General features: G+C 38.8%; 1 protein-coding gene across 1 annotated transcript; it reads right to left on the bottom strand.

Annotated features, from left to right (window-relative positions):
- Nucleotides 1-1,222: 1,222 nt before the first annotated feature.
- LOC139740491 (AP-5 complex subunit beta-1-like) lies at nucleotides 1,223-21,729 on the bottom strand. Its single transcript, XM_071651086.1, has 24 exons — nucleotides 21,607-21,729; nucleotides 20,331-20,425; nucleotides 19,619-19,742; nucleotides 19,073-19,207; nucleotides 18,429-18,506; nucleotides 17,675-17,733; nucleotides 17,307-17,361; nucleotides 16,617-16,667; nucleotides 16,201-16,371; nucleotides 15,256-15,330; nucleotides 14,449-14,592; nucleotides 14,007-14,157; nucleotides 13,352-13,505; nucleotides 12,511-12,600; nucleotides 11,616-11,751; nucleotides 10,867-11,002; nucleotides 10,111-10,217; nucleotides 9,552-9,682; nucleotides 9,027-9,156; nucleotides 8,132-8,213; nucleotides 6,903-7,017; nucleotides 5,601-5,762; nucleotides 3,399-3,514; nucleotides 1,223-1,825 (listed from the first exon to the last, which is right to left on the bottom strand). The coding sequence occupies exons 1-24, from the start codon at nucleotides 21,727-21,729 to the stop codon at nucleotides 1,659-1,661; spliced, it is 2,787 nt and encodes a 928-aa protein (XP_071507187.1). The 3' UTR covers nucleotides 1,223-1,658.
- Nucleotides 21,730-22,148: the final 419 nt, after the last annotated feature.

Here is a 22,148-nt window from a genome sequence, read left to right on the forward strand (position 1 = left end):
TTGATTCTAACTGACTGCCAATATTCTGACCTTTGACATTGGGTTGTACACAAGACATTTGACAGAATCAACTCTTAAAGGCTACCAACCATCCTAGACTTCCAATTGGATGTTTTAAGAAAGACACACCAGGCTGATGTTCAAAAACAAATGACAAACTAACCGTTCCTTCAACCAACAATTTAGACCCGCTAAATTGGCACTCACATGTGTGTGATTATACAATTACAGCATACCTCTTCAGTATGATTTATACCAAATGTTACATCCTCAGTTACCCAGTTGGAGGCTTTTTAAACATACATTCATCAATAGTACACATCAGCTAAATGCACGAGAACAATTACGAGAACTAATAGGTGTACCTAGCATTCTTCAAATTTTCACAATCTATGGCATTGTGACAAAGTTGATCAAGATGTCTTGTAGCCCTTGCCACCAATACACATAAAACCAATAAAGCCAAGAGTTGAGATATGAGTTTTCCTCAACTTGTCTCTTTCTTTACAAATGAACCCCTCTGCTTTTAATATGATAATCTAATGCTTTCAAGCCAAGAGTTGTTTGTAAACTTAACACAGGAAGTGAAAGACACAATTTGATGTGTAGTACAATATGAACATAGAACCCTTTTAAAAATTATTCATGCACTAATCTCTTTCTTTGTGAGATGGTACCACTACTGTGAAAATAAAAATCAGTGTCTACAATTTACATCTTGTGAGGCATACACTGAACGCTGTTAGACATCCCCTGGTTCTAGGAGATGGATAGTACCAGCACTGGCTAGCTACAAAGGTAGCACACTTGTACAGAAATATAGCGCCAGTCATGTGCGGAGGAGATATTACCATTAAGAGCTATCAAAACAAAATGCAGTCAAAACCTGTTTCAGTGACCACCTGCTTGTAAAGACCACCTGTCCTTAGAAACCACTAACTTTGTTTCCCCTTCATGTTAATAACCCTGCCTACAAAGACCAACTGTCTGAGAGGACTCTTTTTTTTTTCTGTTTCCCACAGGTGGTCATTATGAACAGGTTTCACTGAATTTGAAGGGCATATAAGCACAGTAATGAGGACTCTGTGTCTGAGACTCGCAGACATGGACCAGAAGAATTAAATACCTTAAAGTTTTGGTGTGTACTTCTTTACATTTTGAAAGAAATTGCACAAAGCACGTAAAACTAGACATTGTAAAGCAAATATAAAGTACTGCCCCTTGCTCCAACTTCATTTACTTTTCATTTACATGAAAATCATCAGCTCATTATATAAAAAGTGCATCACTCTGATAGTGACCCAGTGTATGTTCATATTGCCAACGCAGCTCTCTCTCTCTCTCTCTTCTCTACCGTGGACATCACTGCCAGTTGTAGCGATCACTGACGCAGTAATCCTCCTCCATCCCTTTCTGTCGTTGTGCGAGTTCAGCAATGTGGATGCTCTTTTGCCAGTTATCCCAGCCGGGGTACAAACAGAAAAGTGAGACGCTGTCAGCTGCAGGCCCTTTTGCCGTTTACAAATCAAGTCACGGCTAGATGCGCCAGAGCAGCATGGGATGTCAAAGAAACAATTGTTTGAGTACATGTGGACAGGCTGATCATGGCGAGACATAGACTGCATCGTCATAGCAACCAGATGCGAGCACCTCCCTCATCAGTGGTGTCTCTCCTCCAGGCAGTGAAGATACCTATTCACCAGCGGCAGTATCCTCCAGTTATCCGTCACTATGGAGACGATGCTGATGTCATCCTGGAGGCGTACACGAAGCAACAGGTGCCATCTCGGCGGCAGCAGGACCGCGACGGTGAAGCTGGCATTACCTTTGGTGGAAACACACAGAAGATTAAAGCTGCATTCATTGTGGCTTCGAGCTTAATCAACAAGATGTACAAATATTCAAGGGAGAAGAGTGGTTAAATTGAGTATTTAAAAGTTCTAGGGGTCACATTTGATTTTAACATCAAATAAAGAAGGGAGTTGCAAGATCACTGATAAGTACTCTCGCTGGACTGCCATAATCAATAAAAGTGAAACTGACCTGATTTAAGAGCTCACCAAACTTGCCAATACCAATGGTTACAAAGACAAAACATAAGCTTTTAAATCTCTGTAACATTTTTATTCTTAAAAATGTTGTTTCCTTTGATGAAGAATTAGAGTTTAAGTGAAGTTTCACACAATGTTCACGTTGGTTTTTATGAAAATAGAGTACAAATCAAACAACAAAGTGGGAGCTAGCATACAAATGTTGTTTGTTTCTGTCCCTTTGTTCGTTTCATTTTTAATTCTGAGAAGACAGACTGGATAAACCATATTCGCTGCAGTTGCTGGTCTTTCATGGGATCCAGTTGGATATAAGGATGTGACCACTTCATCGGGTTAAACACACCTGCTCTTTGCGATGAATGAATGAAGTGGGATCTTTTACATGCATAAGTTGAGACTCTCTCAGACCCCATTTACAGTGCGGGGCTGGGCCGAGCCGCAGCCGAGCCGCAGCCGAGCCCAGCCTCAATTGCGAGGCCGAGCCCCGCAATTTTGTCCGTTTACACTGCTGGGCTCGGCCGCGCTTTTGATTCAAACCTTTCAATATTTTGTCGTAGTGGCGCTCTGCTTGTAAACAAACGCAATTTGGTATTGTCTGGTTTTCAGACCCTTTGCCGACTGAATTCCGTGGCGACAAAGTCACCGTACGGGCAAAGGCCTTTGCCGAAGGAAAAAATCCTTTGCAGGACAAAACCACCTTAAACTATACTAGTTTTCGACATTGAGGGGGTTAATATCCTGAATAGCGAAAGATACAGGCAGAGGGTTTGGAAGCCAGACTAAAATTGGCCCCGCATTTGGCCCAGTTTGCGTTTACACTGAGAAAAGGCCGGGCTCGGCCGCGGCCGAGACCACCTCCAGAGCGAGGCCAAATGCGAGGCCAATTTTGGCCTCGCATTTGGCCTTTTGCGCGTTTACACTGAAATGAAGGTAGACTTGGCCGCAGCTGAGCCACGGCCGAGCCTCGCACTGTAAACGGGGTCATACACACGGGACCTCCATTTTATGTTCTATCCAAGGGACAGAATGTCCCTAAAGGGGACGGTATGATTACACACAACATTGCTCAGTCCAGACTCGGGTATCAAACCTGGATCCTTTGGATCTGAAGGTAGACACGCTACCGACTGAGCCACATCACCCTGAGTCAATGGATATCATCACTCTAGCTAGCTGTCATATATGATTGCACCAAATATCATGATTTGTTGAGAACATGTGAAACATACTATAGGTCTGATCTGAACAATTTCTATCTTTCTGTTTGTCCGATTTGAGTACATGTAAGATAGTCAATGTGAATGTGGTGGAATTTGACTTAAATGCACAGCACACATAAGACGATACCTTGGTTATCCCTTGTTGTGATGACGTAGTCTGCTAGGTCAGTCTCTAGAATTCTCCTCATCCTATCTCTACTGAGGGCCACGGTGCAGATAGACTCTGCACACTCAGATTTTGCTCTAAAGGAAAAGAAGTGACGCATATCAAATCACATACAGTGCAATTAAGAGTTGAGTGTCTGGCAATATATACTGAAACAATGTTTTTCATTGTCACACAAGCACCAACATCATAATTCACATAAATTGGAGTTGACTGCACCTATTACAACAACAAGCATGCTATAAAGTCGGGGTAAGGTAAATAACTACAATGTCAGCTAAAGCAAACTATGCTACGCAATCTTAAAGTGCCCTTTTGAAAAAAGGAAAATATGTGTCAGACAGTTTAAACTTACAAATACAAAACATCACCAATCATCTGGAAGTGCAAAACTAGCGAGGAAGATCCAAACATTTTTGCATGCATGCATCTTTCACAAATTCGCAAGGAGCCAAGATTCATGAAAGTTCTTGTCTACACAATGCATTGAATGCTAGTGGCAATTCGCAAAAGTTTCATATCACAAATATTTCTGGTTTTACAATATTATATCTTGTGTTGTTTCTAGTTTGCCAACTGCATGTGACTTCAAGAGCAATAACACATTCCTTTTTAATGCAAGGAGTTGGTTGCAAAGATCTTGTGCTTACAACACAGACAGGCATATGATTGGTGTCTTGCAGGCAAGATGTAGGCTTATAATATATAACCCATAGCCATTGATGAAACGTGATTGTTCCTATACAGTTTATGGGCATCTGAGAATATAGTGGGGAGCAGGTTAACAACCACTTTTACAGTAGATGTGTCACCACAACAGCCCCACAAAGATGCCAAAAAGAAATTTTTAGATTCCAGTATCACTTAAGCCCGCCGCACACTACATGATTTTGCCCCAATTCACCGGTCTTAAAACCTTAAGACTAGAAGTGTGACGTCACAGTCTTGCCATTTTCTAGTCGTACGACTGGGTCTTAGCGCCAGTCGTAGAGATTTGACATGTTGAATTTCAACGACCAGTCGTGAGCTTTCAGCCATTCACAAGCAGCAAAATGCAAGCGCACGCAGTTCGCACTGCGCGCGCTTTACAGTCGGGTCGTAGAGTGTGCGGTGTCCGGTCGTACGACTGGTCTTAAGACCCAGCTTGGCTTAAGACTTTAAGACCAGTCTGATCGTGTAGTGTGCGGTGGCCTTAAGTCTCCTACACTCTGAGCTTTCCAATAATACATAATTTGTCTCACTTAGTTTACCTCCAAAAACTCACCACAGAAATGATAAGCCAATTACCAAACAAGCAAAGATTAGAGAAAAACAACTTTTCAATTAGATGCAATGAAACATACAAGAGAACAAATATTTGTTTATCCAGGGCTCGACACTAACGGTGGCCCGGTGGCCCGGGGCCACCAAAAATGAAAGTCGGGCCACTAAATTTTTAAAAAGGGCAAATTTGGTGGCCCGCCTTGGGCCACTAAAATTTTTTGAAAAGTATGTCAATAAATTCGTAACTTTTTGTGCCGAAAATTAGCAGATGAATATTTAAAGGATGGATGAAAAGGACTGAACGAGTGCCTGAGAGTGAGTGTTGCAAGTTTGTTGAAGTTTATTTATGAGTAGATAATTATGTCCAACTTCTAATTCTTACTATCATAAAACTTAAATATTTGACTCATCAAAAAAAAGACTTTTAATACTTTTTATTGTTGTTTTTTCGGGACACCAAATTTTTCTCTCCGGCCACCAAAAATTTGAAATTTAGGATTTTGGTGGCCCCATCTGGCCACCAAACAAAAAAGTTAGTGTCGAGCCATGGTTTATCAGTAGGTCATTTCAAACTTTGCAGCTTTTCAGCTTCAACTTCTGCAACTTCATCAAGGAAACACTGTGAAGGATTATATGTGATGCACTCTCTTACATTATTCTTGTAACCACTCTTTACTGCTGTCCAAATGGCTCATATGTGTCTGAAGATAGAAACAGTGCATGTATGACCACATAATGATTACTGGTACCACTTGGATGTTTGGGTACACTATCATAATTATCATGAATTATTAGCTATTAAAAATGAGCATACTACTGGTCAGGACACTGCACCATATTCTTTCTTGGAATTGTAAATCAATTTGTGAAGACAGTGATTTCTCACAATTACCCACTCACCTACACTCCTCATCCTTCTTGATGAACTCCCACATTGTGTCACAAAAGGCAGGAAGTGCACTTGGCATGATGGGAAGTGTGATAAAGAGGTCATCAAAGGTGACCTCCATGGTGTCCAGTTGACAGAGATATGTTTGCCCGTCTGCTGTGCTGAACATTGCACTGGGGACAAACATGAGACAGGGAAAACTGTAGTTTAAACATAAGCTGACTTATGTGTAGCAGAATATGTCTACATGTACTTCTAGACATATATACTAAAACAAACAAACAAACAAACAAGAAAATGAAGAAAAAAAGACAGTTATGTTGTACATCTGACCAGTTACACAAAGAGACAACTGTGCACAAGTTTGTCCCATCAGACTTCACATGCAATGCTGGGCTTCACAATGTTGCCTGATATACTACATCAATCCACACTTATCTGACCACAGTAACTTCTACCATATCACATTGACAACATGAACAGCAGTGCTGCCCCACAAATGATCCAAATAACATCAATGATTCATTTCAATCATCTTTTTAAAGTTCTCTTCATTTTTAGGAAGTACTAGAACATGGTTAAATGAATAAAGATATTGAAACCACAATTAGTTTTCATGTGTCCAATACAGTCAAACCTGCCTTAGCGGCCACCTGCATATAGCGGCCACCTGTCTACAGTGGCCACTGAAAAATCCCCCCGAAAGAAAAGCCCTGTTAAAGACCCTGTGTATAGCGGCCACCTGTCTAACGCGGCCAGCAGCCACAAATTTTGTTTCCCGCGGTAGATTTTAACCTGTCTATAGCGGCCAAAAACCCAATGTAGCCCTAGCCGAGCCGATAATTCAGCGTGTTTTTCTCCTTTGTAGCCATGCGGGAAACGTTCAGTGATCGCCATTCATCCCTCATTCAGTCATAATAATGCACTAGTGTTCAGCTTTCTTCACGACAGTACACATACTACTGTGCAACAATTTCATATACACCGGCATGGTTAAATGCATGAAACACACGTGTGCATACGTACGCACATACATGAACACGTAAGGATGCAACAATGATACATGTACATATAAGCAATGCACACAAAGTTGGATTACATGTCTATAGCGGCCACCTGTCTATCACGGTCACTCTTTCTGTCTCCCTTAGGTGGCCGCTATAGACAGGTTTGACTGTATATATATTACATAGGCCTTTCGAGTTTGACTGTTGTCAAAAAACAACAACAACAAAACGGTTTTCCATACAAATGTCAAAACACACAATTTTGCATGTCCAGTGGGTTGTAAATATAACAGAAATGATAATAACCTGACACTGAGTGAGGCTGGAACTGGTTCCCTGGGTTTAAGAGCCACTGTAATGGTCTGACACCCCTCCACCGGCTGGGATGAAGAATCTACTGACAGGGATGCCACGGTCACATCTAGAGGGGTAGAGGGCAAAGGTCATCTTGCTGTTGACAATGTTTTCAAATTCAGTCTACTGATAAAAACAGGGCTGCCAATGTACACATATTAAAATCAGGAAGATTCCACAGAGCAAACAGGGGAGATGTTTCTGTGTTGCATTCATGGGGAAAATGATTTCTATGTCAGACAAGCTTTTATAACCTCCTGCAAAGACAAGACAGAATATTTAAATTTTCTGGGAGACTTTTGTTGAACCAAGGAGACTTGAAAGTTTTGTATAAACCATATAGACCTTCCTTCAAGTACTGTAAAAGTGGTTTCTTTCGCATACAGATACTTTCGTGGTTTCCATCGGTGCCAAATTTTTCGCGTGTGTTTAAATTTGCGGTCGGCAAAAACTGTTTTATTTTGCACATGAAAACCCAAACTATAATCCAATTATTCTTTCATTTATTAAACATAAATTAAAATTAGATGCAGGCTTACCTGAAATCCCATCTCTCAAGCATGTAAAACTATTGTTGCCTAGATGACCTACATTGCGCGGTATCGCTCTGTGTGTGTTGACCATCAATACACTCAATGCGCGGAATCTTTGTGTGTGCATGTGCGCAATAGCGTTGTAACAAGCGGCGAGTTCAAAACATTTCCTTGCGTGGTTAATTTCGCGCAACTTTTCAAAACATTTTCGTGTTATGTTGAATTCGCGGTTCAACCTCAAAGCGCAAAAAGCATGAAAATAAAACCACCGTGAAAGAAACCACTTTTACAGTATACATTGAGTAAATACGCCTGGACTAGTTCCACAGTGTATTTCTAATACCAGGGACCGATGTTAGCAAAGTCTAGCTACAGTTTGTTTCCTTAATACCAGAATTTTCATACATTTATAAAGACCATATGTGTGATACATGAGAGTTGAAGTAGAGTTGTAACAATAAAATATCATTGTAGATTATAAAATGAATAGTTCAGAGCTTGCAGAAATGCACAGGAGCTCACAGAACGCTGTTGCTAACAAACTACTTTCATGTAGTGGATTCTGTGTGAACTATGCAAACTTTATCACTTGCTGTGAGCTTATAAGTTGGTTTGACATGAGATACACGGACAAACAAAATTGCATACCTGGTATTGGGCAATATGAGGCTGGCGTATCAAAGTGAAGCATCAGTGCATACAGCCTAGTCATCGAACTAGAAATTTCTTCCTCAGCTACCTACAAGTGTTTCAATGGTGTGATAAAGAGACAATCAGACATCCGCCAGCTGTGAGACTTTGTTAACAAAGAAATAACATGAGAGGGGGAAAAAGTTCTAAAAGAAACTTGGGGAAATCACAGCAAAAGTTTGAGGAAAACCATAGCATTTCAGACACTATTTTCAGCCTGTCCATATCTGCTGTAGCCTTTCATTTTATGAGAATGTGTTTGAAAATGACATAATGTTTTTGGAAATAAATTTCAAATTATGACTAGATTGACCTACCTTCCTTTTTCCTCATTTTTTTTTTTTAAGTCACAACATGTACTTGAGAGGCTATGGAAAACCATAACACAACCTACCTCAGCAAATGTGTAGTCCAAATTTTCTGATGAAAGATTGATCACACAAACTTCTGATTCATCCATTGGTTTCTCCTTACAAAGAGGCTCCAGAGGCAAAGGTTACGTGCTGTATTATTTAAACAAGTTGTCATTCCAGATCGCTTATTCAGGGGCGGATCCAGAAATTCCGTAATGAGGGGGCACATTTACAAAATTAAAGGGGGGCGCACGCACCCCTCCCCCAATTGTTTTCCTTTTCATTTCTTTCGTTTCAACAAGAAAATAAAGGGGGGGGGCATGCACCCGGTGCAGTCCTCCCTGGATACGCCACTGCTTATTATATCACTGGCAAATGATATAAAGATTTAGAACACACAGACAGGAAGACCACAATAAATCAAGCAGCAAGTTACAGTGTCCTAAACCTGAACCCAGAAGGGGGGAAAACAATCATCACAACTGACGCCTTTTACTCACATCAAAGTGAAGATAGCAATCAATGTAGATGGCAGTATCCTCCATTCTATTTTGCAGGTGCTCATTGTATCCCGAGATGTCTCCTGGTTCTCGGAGATGAATAGTACTGGCACTGGTACGCTTACGGATTCTGCACAAAAAAGGTGAAGTTAACATACACCAATGTCGAATGAATACAAGACAACACTAAACACAAGACACAATAAAGACATCAAAATATTAAGCTTGATCTCGACATCTTGAAGCAGCTGTCTCTTCCACAGAAATTATCTTAATGTTTGATATCATATTTTGTTTTCTCTAGTGACCATCTTAATGTTGTTTGTTGCATGCCAATGTAAATATATATCAAATGGAATTTGTTGTTGTGTACATCACATATTTTGTGCACATCATTATGTTCATTATTGACAAGCCGTATTCAGTCAATTTTTCATATGAACAATGATTTCAATTCAAATTGAGTAAATTCAATCTATATCAATGCATTTATTACATGCCACCTGTGTGGGGACACTACTATACCTCGTCAGTTTGAGGATTGACCGGTCAAGAGTCTCCACAGGACTGGCTGGTGCAACGCTGGCACTACCGGTCACCAGTCTGGTCAGGTTTTGGGAGTCCTCCGTTCCAACTGAGGACAGAATCTGACTGATCTAAATGACATAAAACACAAAACATGACAAAACTCCATTGGCACACTCTTTTCTACTTGTTCCTATTGATGAAGGGTAAACATCACTTTCCATTACAAAAAAAGGGAAGTTATTAATTACTGTATCAGGATAATAAGACTAACATGATGTTACCAGTGTACTAACAGCACTATTATCACAACCTTATTTAAATAACCCCTTCCCACAATTTTGAAACAATACTGAACACAGGATACCAGCAAGATATCTCCATATCATAAGAGTGTATCACCCCATTGATCTCAAATAGCATTGGCCGAATGAAATCAAGCAAATAACATGTTTTATGCATGTAGTAAAGTGCATTTAAAAGTATACGGTTCACGCATGAACAGTAAATAAGACTAAATGCAAACTCAGCGAAACAACGTTGACAGGCACTATCTGACCTTTTCACTTGAGAGGCTGGTGAGGATGGTGTAATAGAGACACGCCCTCTCCCTGATCTCCAGATCTTGATGACTCAGGAAGAGTGTGTAAAGTGTGTCGCCCATCTCTGCATGGAACAAAATACACACACAGCAGATTGTTGTATTTAGATACATGTATGGAAATAAGCTATTTGTATGCGTGTGTGTGTGTTTGTGCATATTGTGTATGTGTATCTGTAATTATGTAGCTTAACATTTGTGTTGTTCCATTCTGTTTGATGTGTTTGTCTCTTTCTTTTTTTTACACACAAAATTCTTTCTTTTTCATTCGTAATATTGACAATGTGGAATTTATGTCGTTATAATGAAAGTTGTGTTATCTCGTCATGAATTAATTTGTATATTGTTTATAAGAAAAAGAAAGAAAAATAAAAGATTGACAGAAACAAAAAGTATGTGTATTTTTATGTGTGTGTTGTAGGTGACCATTGATACAGTCAAGAGTCAAGATTTCTAAGGCTGGTGCATCTTGTGAACATTTGAGCTATCAACACTGCCTTTGACTCCATCTGCTGTTCCTATTTCAAACAAAAGTTATTCTACAAATTGTTTTAATTTGTGATTAGAAGAGTCCAAAGCAAATTATAGAAACAAATAAATTACTTTTCTCGCAATCAAACAAACACAAGTGAGAGAGACTTTACAAAGGGAGGTGGGCGGAGATCTTCCCAACTTCCTGCTTTGAGTCAGACAAAACTACCAAGATGCACTCACCTCTGTATATTCCTTCCTTGCTGTGCACTTGGAGGAGCTGGTGACAGACAGACAAAAGTTTGTTTCCTAGCAACCAGGAGCCATCTTCCATGAGTGGCGTCCTATGAAGCAACATCTGCAGGTAGTTCAGGATGGGCTGCATAGAAAAAAAAAATATGGACTGATCACAGAAAACAGCCTTTGTGCAATCTTCATATCTTTGATACCCAGCGTTGCTTTAAAAATGTTGAATTTTGCGATACAGCTCTGTAAGTCCACTTCTTGCAACAGTCATAAAGCAGAAGTCATCCCACAAACTTTCCTGTCCACCCAAAGCCATGAGGCCAACTTGTGAGATTTTTTTTCTGGGTGATTTTGGGGAAGAAACTGCCTGCAATACTCAGGGTGGGTATGTTTTCTGTTTGTGACATATCCAAAAACAAAAACTGATTAAAATATCTTCCTATCACTGAAACAATCATTTCTTACCTTGTCATTGAATCTAACATGCCTATTCCATTAATGGTCATCAAACCCTCTTGAAAAGTATCACATTCTCCTGGGCAAGAATGTTAATTTCACGGATATTATTATGACACATTCAGTCTTCTCGCAATTCATTATTTCAACACATTGCCAAGACTTTATCTGTAGGATGACCTTAGTATACGTCCAAATCTGTCAAATATTTGATTTCTAGAGGTGGCTTTCCCAATTTTTCCACTGCCTCTATCTGAAAATGTCATCATCAATAGTAAACTCTGACTGACCTTTGGAGAGATGTCGCCCTCTTGGGCAGCCCTCTGGAGAATGAGTAAGTAGTCTTCTAAATCAGCCTGTTTGTTGTGGATGTCAGAAGTAACAACATGCTGGAGTAGTGTCTCTAGCAGTAATACTGTGAAAGTGCTGGATAATGGAGAAGAAAGGGGAAAAAATTATACATACTTATGCAAAGATCGTTACAGATATTTCTAAATCCTTAAATCATGTTGAATGCCTTCTCCTAGTAGGTGAAATCTTGTATAACAAGTTAAAAGACTTGCACAAGGAAAAATGAGCATTTCATTCAAAATTCATTTCACAATCATTATCTGCTCATTCCACACCATTCTCAGTTTCACCAATACAAATATGTGGTACTTTCCCCAGACTATCCCTACCCCTAATATGTAATTTTGGAATACAAAACAAACATATTATAAACCCTACGACCTACAGCAAGAATTCCAACAATATAGGGAAGAACATGGCAATCCATCTTGACCCAATTTGGACGAACTCACACCCACTTGAAGGTGTGCATTCTTGACTGTTGGTGGATTTAGTAGAACCTTGGAGATATCATAGCTCAAAGTATTCAATGTGTGCCAAGTGAAGATGTTTCTGCTCAACTATCATCGCAAACACTGCTGAAATTTGATTAAAAGACTAAAAAATGTGCTCTCACTGTTCAATGGAAGCATATTCAAAATTATGATATGGTTGACAGAACAAAAACTGGCTGAACAATGTATTTCATAGGCAAAGGAAAATCTAAAGCAACCAACACTGCCATGCATATAGTAAAATGACAAAATTTATAGGCATGCTACTTTCTACATGACTCAGAAGCAAAAAGACACAAGCCATGACTGCTGCGGTGTGACAATGCAAAAAGGTCCTTACCTGTCTTTAGTGACTTGCTGCATACACTCCACAAAGTTGATGGTGTGAGGAGTGTACTTTGGGTTCCTCACATTCACACTGACCACCGAACTGAAAGAAAAATGAGAGGTTCATCATCATCAATGAATTATCTCCTCATCACATGCACTGTAGGCTACATACTATATGCCACTCAGTGCAGCATACATTACCATGATGAAAACACATTATCCAGTATATAATTGCAAGGGTAGATAGCTTTCTAAAAAACAACATAATGAAATGCAGCACTAATTAAATGTTGGAAAAACTGATATTTTCACACAAATACATGGAAGGACAAACAGTATAGCAGAATGCGATATCATTAGGTATGCCTGTATTATCACATTACCCTGAAATCTAACTGATATTTGGGCTTATTCAACCATCTGTCTACCATGCCGGCAAGTATCCATAAAATTGTGGGAAATCAGCTGCATTTTAAAATCATACTGACACAGACATCAACTAACACGAGTGTTGACGGTTGGGCTTTGACAAGCACAGTATTATGACCAGCACTTTCAGAGTCCCAGACAGGCAAGGTACAAAAAACAAATTTAGTCATAATCAATAGTCTTACAATAGATACTTTATAACAAATTCCACAGTATGTCTAAAGAACTTCTAGCCACACAGCCAATGACAGATAAGGGAATTTACATAATTGATCACTCAGAAAAAAAAAATGTGTGGTTTTGTTCTCAAAAGACTGCCTCTTCATTGCCATACTGTAGTGGAACTTTGATGGAAGGAAAGTTTGGTTGTGGCTTTGAAATCTGATGTGAAATCTTAATCTATCATCTTCCTGCTTGCTTACTTCATGATTTCTTCCTTCAGAATCGACCCATAATGCCTCTCCAGCATGCTGAAGAGTGCTCGGTACCAGGAAGTGGCCGGCCTTCCCACAATGCCGTATTCTAGGGACTTCCCCAGTAAATCTACACAGCCCATTAGTGTGGCTGAGGATGAGTCTGTGGATGGGGAAAAAACGAGGATGATTAATTCACATTCAGGTTTGAAGCACATGCAAACTACGTAAAAAGTATATGACTATGGAAAAATCACAGGACTTCAATTTTGAATGAATATATTTGAATAGTCTCATGTAGAAACACAAAACTATCCACGTAAAAGACTGCAATTAAAATGCCAATGTACATACCTCAGCAATACACGTTATGCAATATCAATTACACAGGGAAAAAACAAAGCATTCTAAGAAGGAAGGCAGAACAGCATATTGTTTGATAAATCCTCCCCTAAAATTTTGCTGGACCATCAGATGATGAGAGTACTGCTGATAAAGACTGACTTTTGATACATGCAAATGAGAAATACCTTGTATATTTCTTGTCACAAAATAACATGTAAAGTGCTCCCCTGGTATAATCAGCTTGGAAAGAACTCTATATTTGTACATACTGTATGCATGACAACTGCTTATTTAATGTTCTCCAAAAACAATATCTTACCATGCAGAGCAGATGGAATAATGCACTGACTGAGAAGATTGAGTTTGACCAGGGTGGTGTCCAGACCATCAAACACGGTGGGAAAAAAACTTGTGTAGTGCTCTACAAGCAGACAGCCAGGCAAGTGGGGCTTTCCAAGTGGGTATATAGACTGCACCAGATTGGGGAAAACAATGAGAGGAAATTCTGAATTTGCTTGAAAGTAAATCTATACCAGCTACCTGCAAACATTAATTCTAATTTCTTTATCTCTCACCAGCATGCTCCTTTGTAAGAAGGAGTAATGCACAACTTGCCTTTGAACAGCAACACTCACTACCTGAATTTTTAATTCTTCCTGTTCATATCATTATCTCACACACTTGTCACTTTACACAATAAACTCCTACATAAGCCAGCCTGCCCTTGTTTAACTTGTCCTCCAGTTCGTGACAAAACCCACCTCTCTCTCTGGGAAGTGTTCCAGCCACTGGAAGGCCAGAAGGCGTTGCCCCGGTGACAGAGCAGGGTGGTTGGCCATGGTAAGAAGCTTGCTCAGCAAAACACTCTCTTCATCAGCATTCAGCAATTCCGTAGGGAACAAGGCCTGCGGTAAGACATAGGGGCATTGAGGAAAAAAAAAAAAATGTCTCTTCTGGAGATAAAAGTCCATAATTAGGCTTTCTTGACACGAAAACCTAATTTATGATAAATGTACATGTTTTATCATGGACAAATTTATGTCTGCTGCTCTTTCTATTTCTTTATCTGCATTGAGGATAAAGAAACATTGCCTACATGGATCTACAACTACTGTTTACAAGTAATGTTCGCGTGTATTTTAGTTTCGCAAATTTCATGGGAGCCAAGATTTGCAAAATTAAAATACACTTGAAAGTTCTTGTCTACACTATATGCATTGAATGCCAGTGGCAATTCGCAAAAATTTCATGCCGTGAGAAAGGCCATCGGCTCCAATTCGCAAAAATTTCATGCTTTCATGTTTTACAGTATCATTTTGATGTCTGGTTTTTACTTGCATAATCACTAAGGCCCGAATTCATGAAGATGGTACAATCTTGTCCATGGTTTAAACCATGGACAAAGACCGTAGTTTTGTATGGGGTGCCAAGTGTCGCATGGCCTATTTCGTTAATGAAATAATCATTTCATCCATACAAAACTGCGGTCTTTGTTCATGGTTTAAACCATGGACAAGATTGTACCACCTTTGTGAATTCGGGCTTTAGTGTCATATGATGATGGTTACCTTGAGTAAGAGGACAAGATGGAAGAGAGCGATGTCGGCTGATGAGGCCCAGTTTGACACGTGACCTTTGAGAATCTGCAACAGGAAGTAAACAAAGGAGATATGTCGTCTCTTCCGTTCATCGAACATACTTACACAGCATTGCATCTTTTCCTTACACATGGTCTAAGTGTCTGTTCAAAATGTCAAATGAAATCAAAAAATTAAAATCAAAACGTTCCTGCTTTTCTTGCCATAATCCACATGTGCTAAAAGAATCTCTGTCACCTAAACATTTCCTCATCTCCCGAGCGAAACAAAGACTATTGTTAAAGGTATCGCTTTATTTGCTGATGAAACCAAAATCAAAAAATTAAAATCAAAACGTTCCTGCTTTTCTTGCCATAATCCACATGTGCTAAAAGAATCTCTGTCACCTAAACATTTCCTCATCTCCCGAGCGAAACAAAGACTATTGTTAAAGGTATCGCTTTATTTGCTGATGAAACCAAAACCCCGCTTTAGTGCTTTAAAATATTCTAAAATGTGAGTTAGGGATAAAAACAATCTATGTAACCATTTGAATCAGTATAATTAATGTTAAGCATTGTTAAATACACAAAATGTGAACAACAGTTATAATAAAAATGTTTCTAGATTAAACCATCTACAGTTACTGTTTATTGAGAAAAATAGTGATATCTTCTTATATTTTAGGCTTTATTGCAAAATTCTCAAAATGGTACGATATTTTGTGATACAACTGACCTACACATATGCATCAAATGTGATATCTCAAACCTTTTTTAAATCACCGCTCCCAATGGTAAACAGTACCTTTAATCTAATGTTTAGAACATTAAGTATAATTGTAAGATTGTATAATCTTGATGAAAGACACAATGCTAGAATTGAACAGAATAGCAGCTACTAAATGATGAAAATGTCAGAAACAATCTTCCATACCAGAGGATTGATGCTGGAACAATGCGACAGACACTCTCCAACCAGCAGGGAGGTCTGCATGGCACTAACTGGCGTCATTAGGGGCAGGTGATCCACAAGGTAAGTAAGCGCCCTCTTCAGTTCACGTGTGTCAATGTGCACTGGCAGTTGATCAGGTACAGCTGCCACTTTCTACAAACAGAACAGGTGGCAACCAACTATTCAGAATAGCACTTTGAAAGTTACAATCCTCCACTTACATCGGTTAATAACTTGCAGAAAGCTTGATTATCATAAAATAATTAGCACACCAATATTACTCATTAAAGATGACATTGTAAAAAGTTTTAGATACTGGCATTATATCATTGATATCAACCTCATCAACTGTAAAATCTCTTTACAATGATAGGATACACCGCATATACATGACTTACCTTTTTCAACTGGAACATCTTGACATGAAAGTTGTCAGGAAGGTTCAGCGGCTGAAAGAGATGTAAACATACAAATAATTCTCAGTAGGTGTCTTTGGTCAATGATGTTCTGGTATATTTGTCCACTATCCTGCATGTGGTATGTGTAGGTTATGACAATAACATCTACTAGAAGGCAGTTAAAGACAGTGGGTGTAGACCCTGAAGGACACTGTAACACTGTGTCAGTTCAATTTTCAAAATTGTCAAATTATGCTGACTTTTATGTATGATTTTTCAAATGTATGTGAAACACATTACATTGTCATAATCAAGAGATCGATAGCAAATATATCTATGCTAATGAATTGTTTACTGATTGATTTTATTTCAATGCTACTGCCTGTGGGAAATATGGAGAATTAAATCCAGTGACTTACAGACTTAACCGTCTTTGTAGCAATCAGCACTTTTTTTTTCAACCCTAGTTTGTTTGTTGTCTGTTCAAAGCTTTATATTTAGATAACATCAGAGACTCCAGTGGCATGTTGGATCATGCAGATCAGGTTTTCACAGTGGAAACTTTGTTTAAGTTATGGCAGACTTTACTCCTGCAAAATAAAAATATAACTGACATTTCAAATAAAAGACACAAGAAATGACATCCATTGTTGTTTTCTCATTGTCTAGTTCGTGCTCTTCAGCTCTCACCTTTAGCGGTTCCTTCCGTGTGCTCAGCAAGTCTGTCAAAGCATGTGTCGTTGTGCTTCACAGAAAGCAGCAAAACAGAAATAAACAACACAGTAAATATTTCTCTACATCAAAATTCCATATATGAGTGCCTTACTTATTATGTTGGGCAAACATAATGTATCCAAAAATAACATGCTCATGGTTTGAGTAAATATATCTAACCCCTCCCCCTTTAGTCTGTAGATATGAAAACTTGTGACCTTGTTAACTCAATAACCAGTACAATATTGACACTTAAACTTTTAAATGTTGTTCATAAGATGAGAAATGCCAAAATTATATACCATATTATGTCACAATCTGAAATTAAACAAATTTCATTGTACCTGCTAGCATTTTCTAGAAGTTGGTCCAGGCTGTTCTTCAAAACTGTAGAAAACAGGGTCTGAATGTTGGAAGGAATTCAAAGGAGAAAATGGACACAAAGCTGGTGCCAAGCACTTTCCACTGGACATGACATTTTTGCATATATTCATTCACGACACATTGGAAGAGGCTTATTTGCTGACTTGGGCCATAATGGGTGGGGCCACAATAAATGTGCTTTTCAGTGGTAGTATGATATGTCCAGAACATAGATAAGATATTCACTATCGTGTATGCAGTGGTAGTATGATATGTCCAGAACATAGACAAGATACTTCAGTATCTACTACTGTGAGTATTTAACAGTGTTTGTTACATGTATGTAAATTTGTACAACTTAATTCCATCACCATGCGCGAACAAAAGCAATACACATTTAGGCCCATTGCAGCATTCTGCGGGCACAACATTGAGTTATGAATCAGTACTTTTCATAAATTGTTTGATGATCAAAAAAAATCATCAGTCCCACACATCACCTACCCAATACTGGTATAAAGCATTGTATCTTTATCATTGTATCTTTGATAAACCCACTACTTAAACCATATCATGCAAGGATGAAATGGTTTCAGTCAATGTATAAAAATAAACTATCATATCTCTCAACATCATCCAAAAGGCAATAATGGGTTTAATCGGAAGCTGGTGAGAATGCTGCAGCAACTCTCATCATGACCGAGGAGCTGGGCAGATCATGAAAGTTGCACTCACCATATAACTCTGGCAGGAGTAAGAGTTTTCAAGTTGGCACATAGCATAAAAGTGGTCCACCTTTCTTGACAGCAAACCCTGTTTACAAACAAGAGAAAATATGATGGAGCAAATAAAGTAGCTTCATGTCACGATTGATAACAAGGCAGCATGGCAAAAATCTGGCTGAACTCTATTAGTCATTCAGAATATTTAGATGAATGAAATAAGACATGAATAACATTGACTATATGAATGCAAAGTTCTGATAAATTGGCTGATGCAGATTCTCCAGCTATCACAGATCATTTTCAGGAACATTTTATACCTTTTCAAAATAGCATTAGTTCTCACTGAACAAGTCTCTTTCTTGAGGCTGTAGGTTGTTGTTACACTTCCTTCATTGAAAGTTACACTTATTCCCTGCACATATGTTAATTTGCATATAGCAGTCTAATCACCAAGAAAAACTTGTATGAAATCTGATGAAAACAGAGCCATGCCTTAAAGCTTTTATATGAAATCAACCCTTGTCTGATACTAAACAGTTATGAAGAACAAACATTAATCCATCAAGCAACAGTTCACTGGTAGATGTTTGCACAACCATAATGATCGACGAGTGATAAAGGACAGGTATATCTTCAACGAGCAGGTTTGTTTACAGGATGCAGTATTTCAATTTCTTTCAAGCACTCGCAAGCCATGCCACGGAGACATCTGTCCTTGCTGCCATTTACCCTGGATACCACATCGAGGAGTAGATCCACAAACTGCAGGAAGATTCTAGGCTGCTCTTCCTTTATACATTTTCAAAAATTAAGAAACAAAGAGAGAAAATATCAGCCTTGGGAGAAAATATAGAGAAAACAACAGTTTAGATTGCTCTCTATCCATAACATGAAGGAATCTATCAATTCAAGTTTTCCTGAAGGTCAAATGGGAATATATATTAACTTTCAAACTGGATGTTGCTTGAAGAGATTGTATGAAGGGGTTGCATGTAGTAAATAAATGAATAATGATAACTTTGAATCATGTGTTGTTTTGAGTACTCACTTTTTTAACATGCCATAGCAACTTTTACATAACTGATCACTCAGAGGAATAAAAACATGGGGCACAAATCAGATTAAATCAGCTTGCATATGAAGGAATGCAGCGAATATGTTGAAACACTGATAATGTGAGTGAGCTTCAGTAGTTCTTACCAGCACACTACAGTCCAGAAGGACATCAGTAATTGTGACCAGCATCTGACCCTTGAGGAAGGCATCTGTGTCCAGGGGCAGTTGGTGATAGATGTTGGTCAGCGAACCCACAACTTGTTCAATGCTACAGAATGGAATAAAAGTTGATCAATAAATGCCAGAAACAAAGGATTACATCAGGGCCAGTAGAGGACAAGTCAGAATATTACCCTCTCATAGAGCTCATATTCAATATTCTGGGACCACAATATAAATACTGAAAATACAGGTTATGATAACTTGCCCATTTGGAAACAAATCAGGTAAATACAGACATAAGTAAATAGTTTGAGTAGCAATGTGATTCACTTTAATACTGAAAAATATTCAGAAACTGCATAGCATAACAACAAAACTGATTCACTTCTTTGCTCTTTTTCCATTTTGAAAAGACCAAAAAAAGTGTATCATGACAACTAATGCACTTGTTTAAATTCAAATCAAATATATTTAATCAGATTTCACATAGGACAACACGTTGAAGACATACACAATTCAAATTAATGTTTGATGCACAAAGACTTTGAATGTAGAGGAAATTCAATGAAATTGTGTGTTATGCTATCATTTCAAAAGCAGTATTTGCAAGATTAACATTTCATTTAAAAGCATATAAAAATATGGAATATGGTTAAAGTATGCTATACTTTGCTAACAAAGTGTTCAAACCCACCTGTCTGGACTGGATAAAAGACTTGAGCTGTGTTCTTGAAGAAGCCCAAGCAGTACAACTTTGGCACCACTACTGAGGTCATCTGAAAATAGGGCCTAAATAAAAGCACAATGGAATGACACAATCTACATCAACAATATCACCTCGGTGGATCAGTAGCTCAGTAGAGCAAAACTGTGAGAATGAATCCTTATTTTCAAATAATCATCATTAAAAAAGAATACGAAACAAAACAACAGACTGATCAAGCAAGTAGAGACTATAGATCACTCATTGCAAAAAGATCGACTTTGTTTCAGTACAGACAAACTGTCAAACTGACCCGGAATTTACAACCTCAAGAGGCAAACACTCAATACAGACAATAAAAAACAAACAAAGGATGTACTGACACAACAAAGCATGCATGAGACATCATGAGTCCTTTCACTGATGTATTATCGGGTACCATCATTTCACTCCACCCCCCCCCCCAAAAAAAAAGTGAATGAAGACAGCAGATTAATATAATTGTTGGTATATGGTACAGTAAGGCATTAGGTATTACAGTACCAATGGCATAACCCTATTGATACTCTAATGCTGAATATGAATGCAGCAATATGAAGTTTCCATAGTAACCTCCCCCCCCCAAAAAAAAAAAAAAAACACAACAACAACCAAGGTTTGACCATGCACGCAAGCATACATTTCTACATACATGTCATGTAGCCAAATGCAGTCAACTTTTGGATGGCGTTATGGCCGAATTATAGGTGGCTTGATTTAGATTATACTTCAACCATAACCAGTTAAATTTATGTCAGTGACATCACCATAGTTCCACAATTAAATTTATAGTTACGCAGTTTATCTAAACCATGCAAGTTTGAAGTACCTTACTAGTATTTTGTAATTACTCAAAATATTAGACTTTAATAGTTAAGTTAGAGTACCGCTACCGGTATAGAATCTAGAAAAAAAAAATATAGAATCTAGATCTAAGTTTTAAACTTATCTTTTTAGTTACTGGCACTGTCATTAGCAGTCATTATTCAGACGCAAATCGCGCACTGGGATGTAGTGCTGATAACGCAAAACGATAGTGTATGCATACGAATACGCAATTCACTAAATCACACGGTGGTGTGGTGGGCGAGAGGCGAGGCGAGAGTCTTAAGCTTACGTTTACAACAAATAACTCCATACGTGGGACTGTACACCACTGAACTGCGTCAATTTCCTAGAGATGCAAAATGTGGATTACAACCAAAATGATACTGTTTATATAGTGTACCTGCAGAATATCGAGGACGAAATCATCTTCACTGACGTTATTGTGCGCAAAGAACGTACTGGGATTCTTTCGGCAAGAAGCGGCAGCTTTTAGCCACCGGTGGTCTTCGGGGTAAGCAGACATCATTGGAGACAGTTCTGTGTGTATGTTATGTATAACACGCGCTGGTACATGGTTGGAATAACACGGCAGCAAGCAATACAAAATTTAGTCCTCTCACGCTCGTTCCGACTGGCTCTGCGGAGCAGTGGGCGGGGATTATCTCCTCTCTGGTAGTTCGGTGTTCGCTTCAAAGAGCACCGAATTATCAGAATTGTTAGCATCATTAAGTTCTTGCAATATGGCGCTTCAAGGTTTCTCGAAACCTGTCTAGCGGCCACCCAAGGGAGACGATAAAAGTGGCCGTTGTAGACAGGTTGCCGATATAGACAGGGTCTTCAACTTGGCTTATGGGCCGGGGGGGGGGGGGGGGGGGGGGGATAGTGACCGTAAACATTAGGGGCCCGTTGCATAAAAGTTACAATTATGGTAACTTTGCCATC

The sequence above is a fragment of the Diadema antillarum genome, unplaced genomic scaffold (genome assembly GCF_040938485.1).
Source record: "Diadema antillarum isolate AM-2024a unplaced genomic scaffold, OU_Dant_1.0 seq00000855_RagTag, whole genome shotgun sequence".
NCBI lineage: Eukaryota > Metazoa > Echinodermata > Echinoidea > Diadematoida > Diadematidae > Diadema > Diadema antillarum.

Excerpts from the sequence above, each read along its gene's own strand:
- LOC139740491 (XM_071651086.1), bottom strand. The coding sequence starts at position 21,729 with ATGTCTGCTTACCCCGAAGACCACCGGTGGCTAAAAGCTGCCGCTTCT. Across the intron at positions 16,372-16,616 it reads AGATGTTCCAGTTGAAAAAG|AAAGTGGCAGCTGTACCTGA; the intron begins GTAAGTCATGTA and ends TTCTGTTTGTAG. Across the intron at positions 9,683-10,110 it reads CCAGCCTCTCAAGTGAAAAG|ATCAGTCAGATTCTGTCCTC; the intron begins GTCAGATAGTGC and ends TATGTCATTTAG.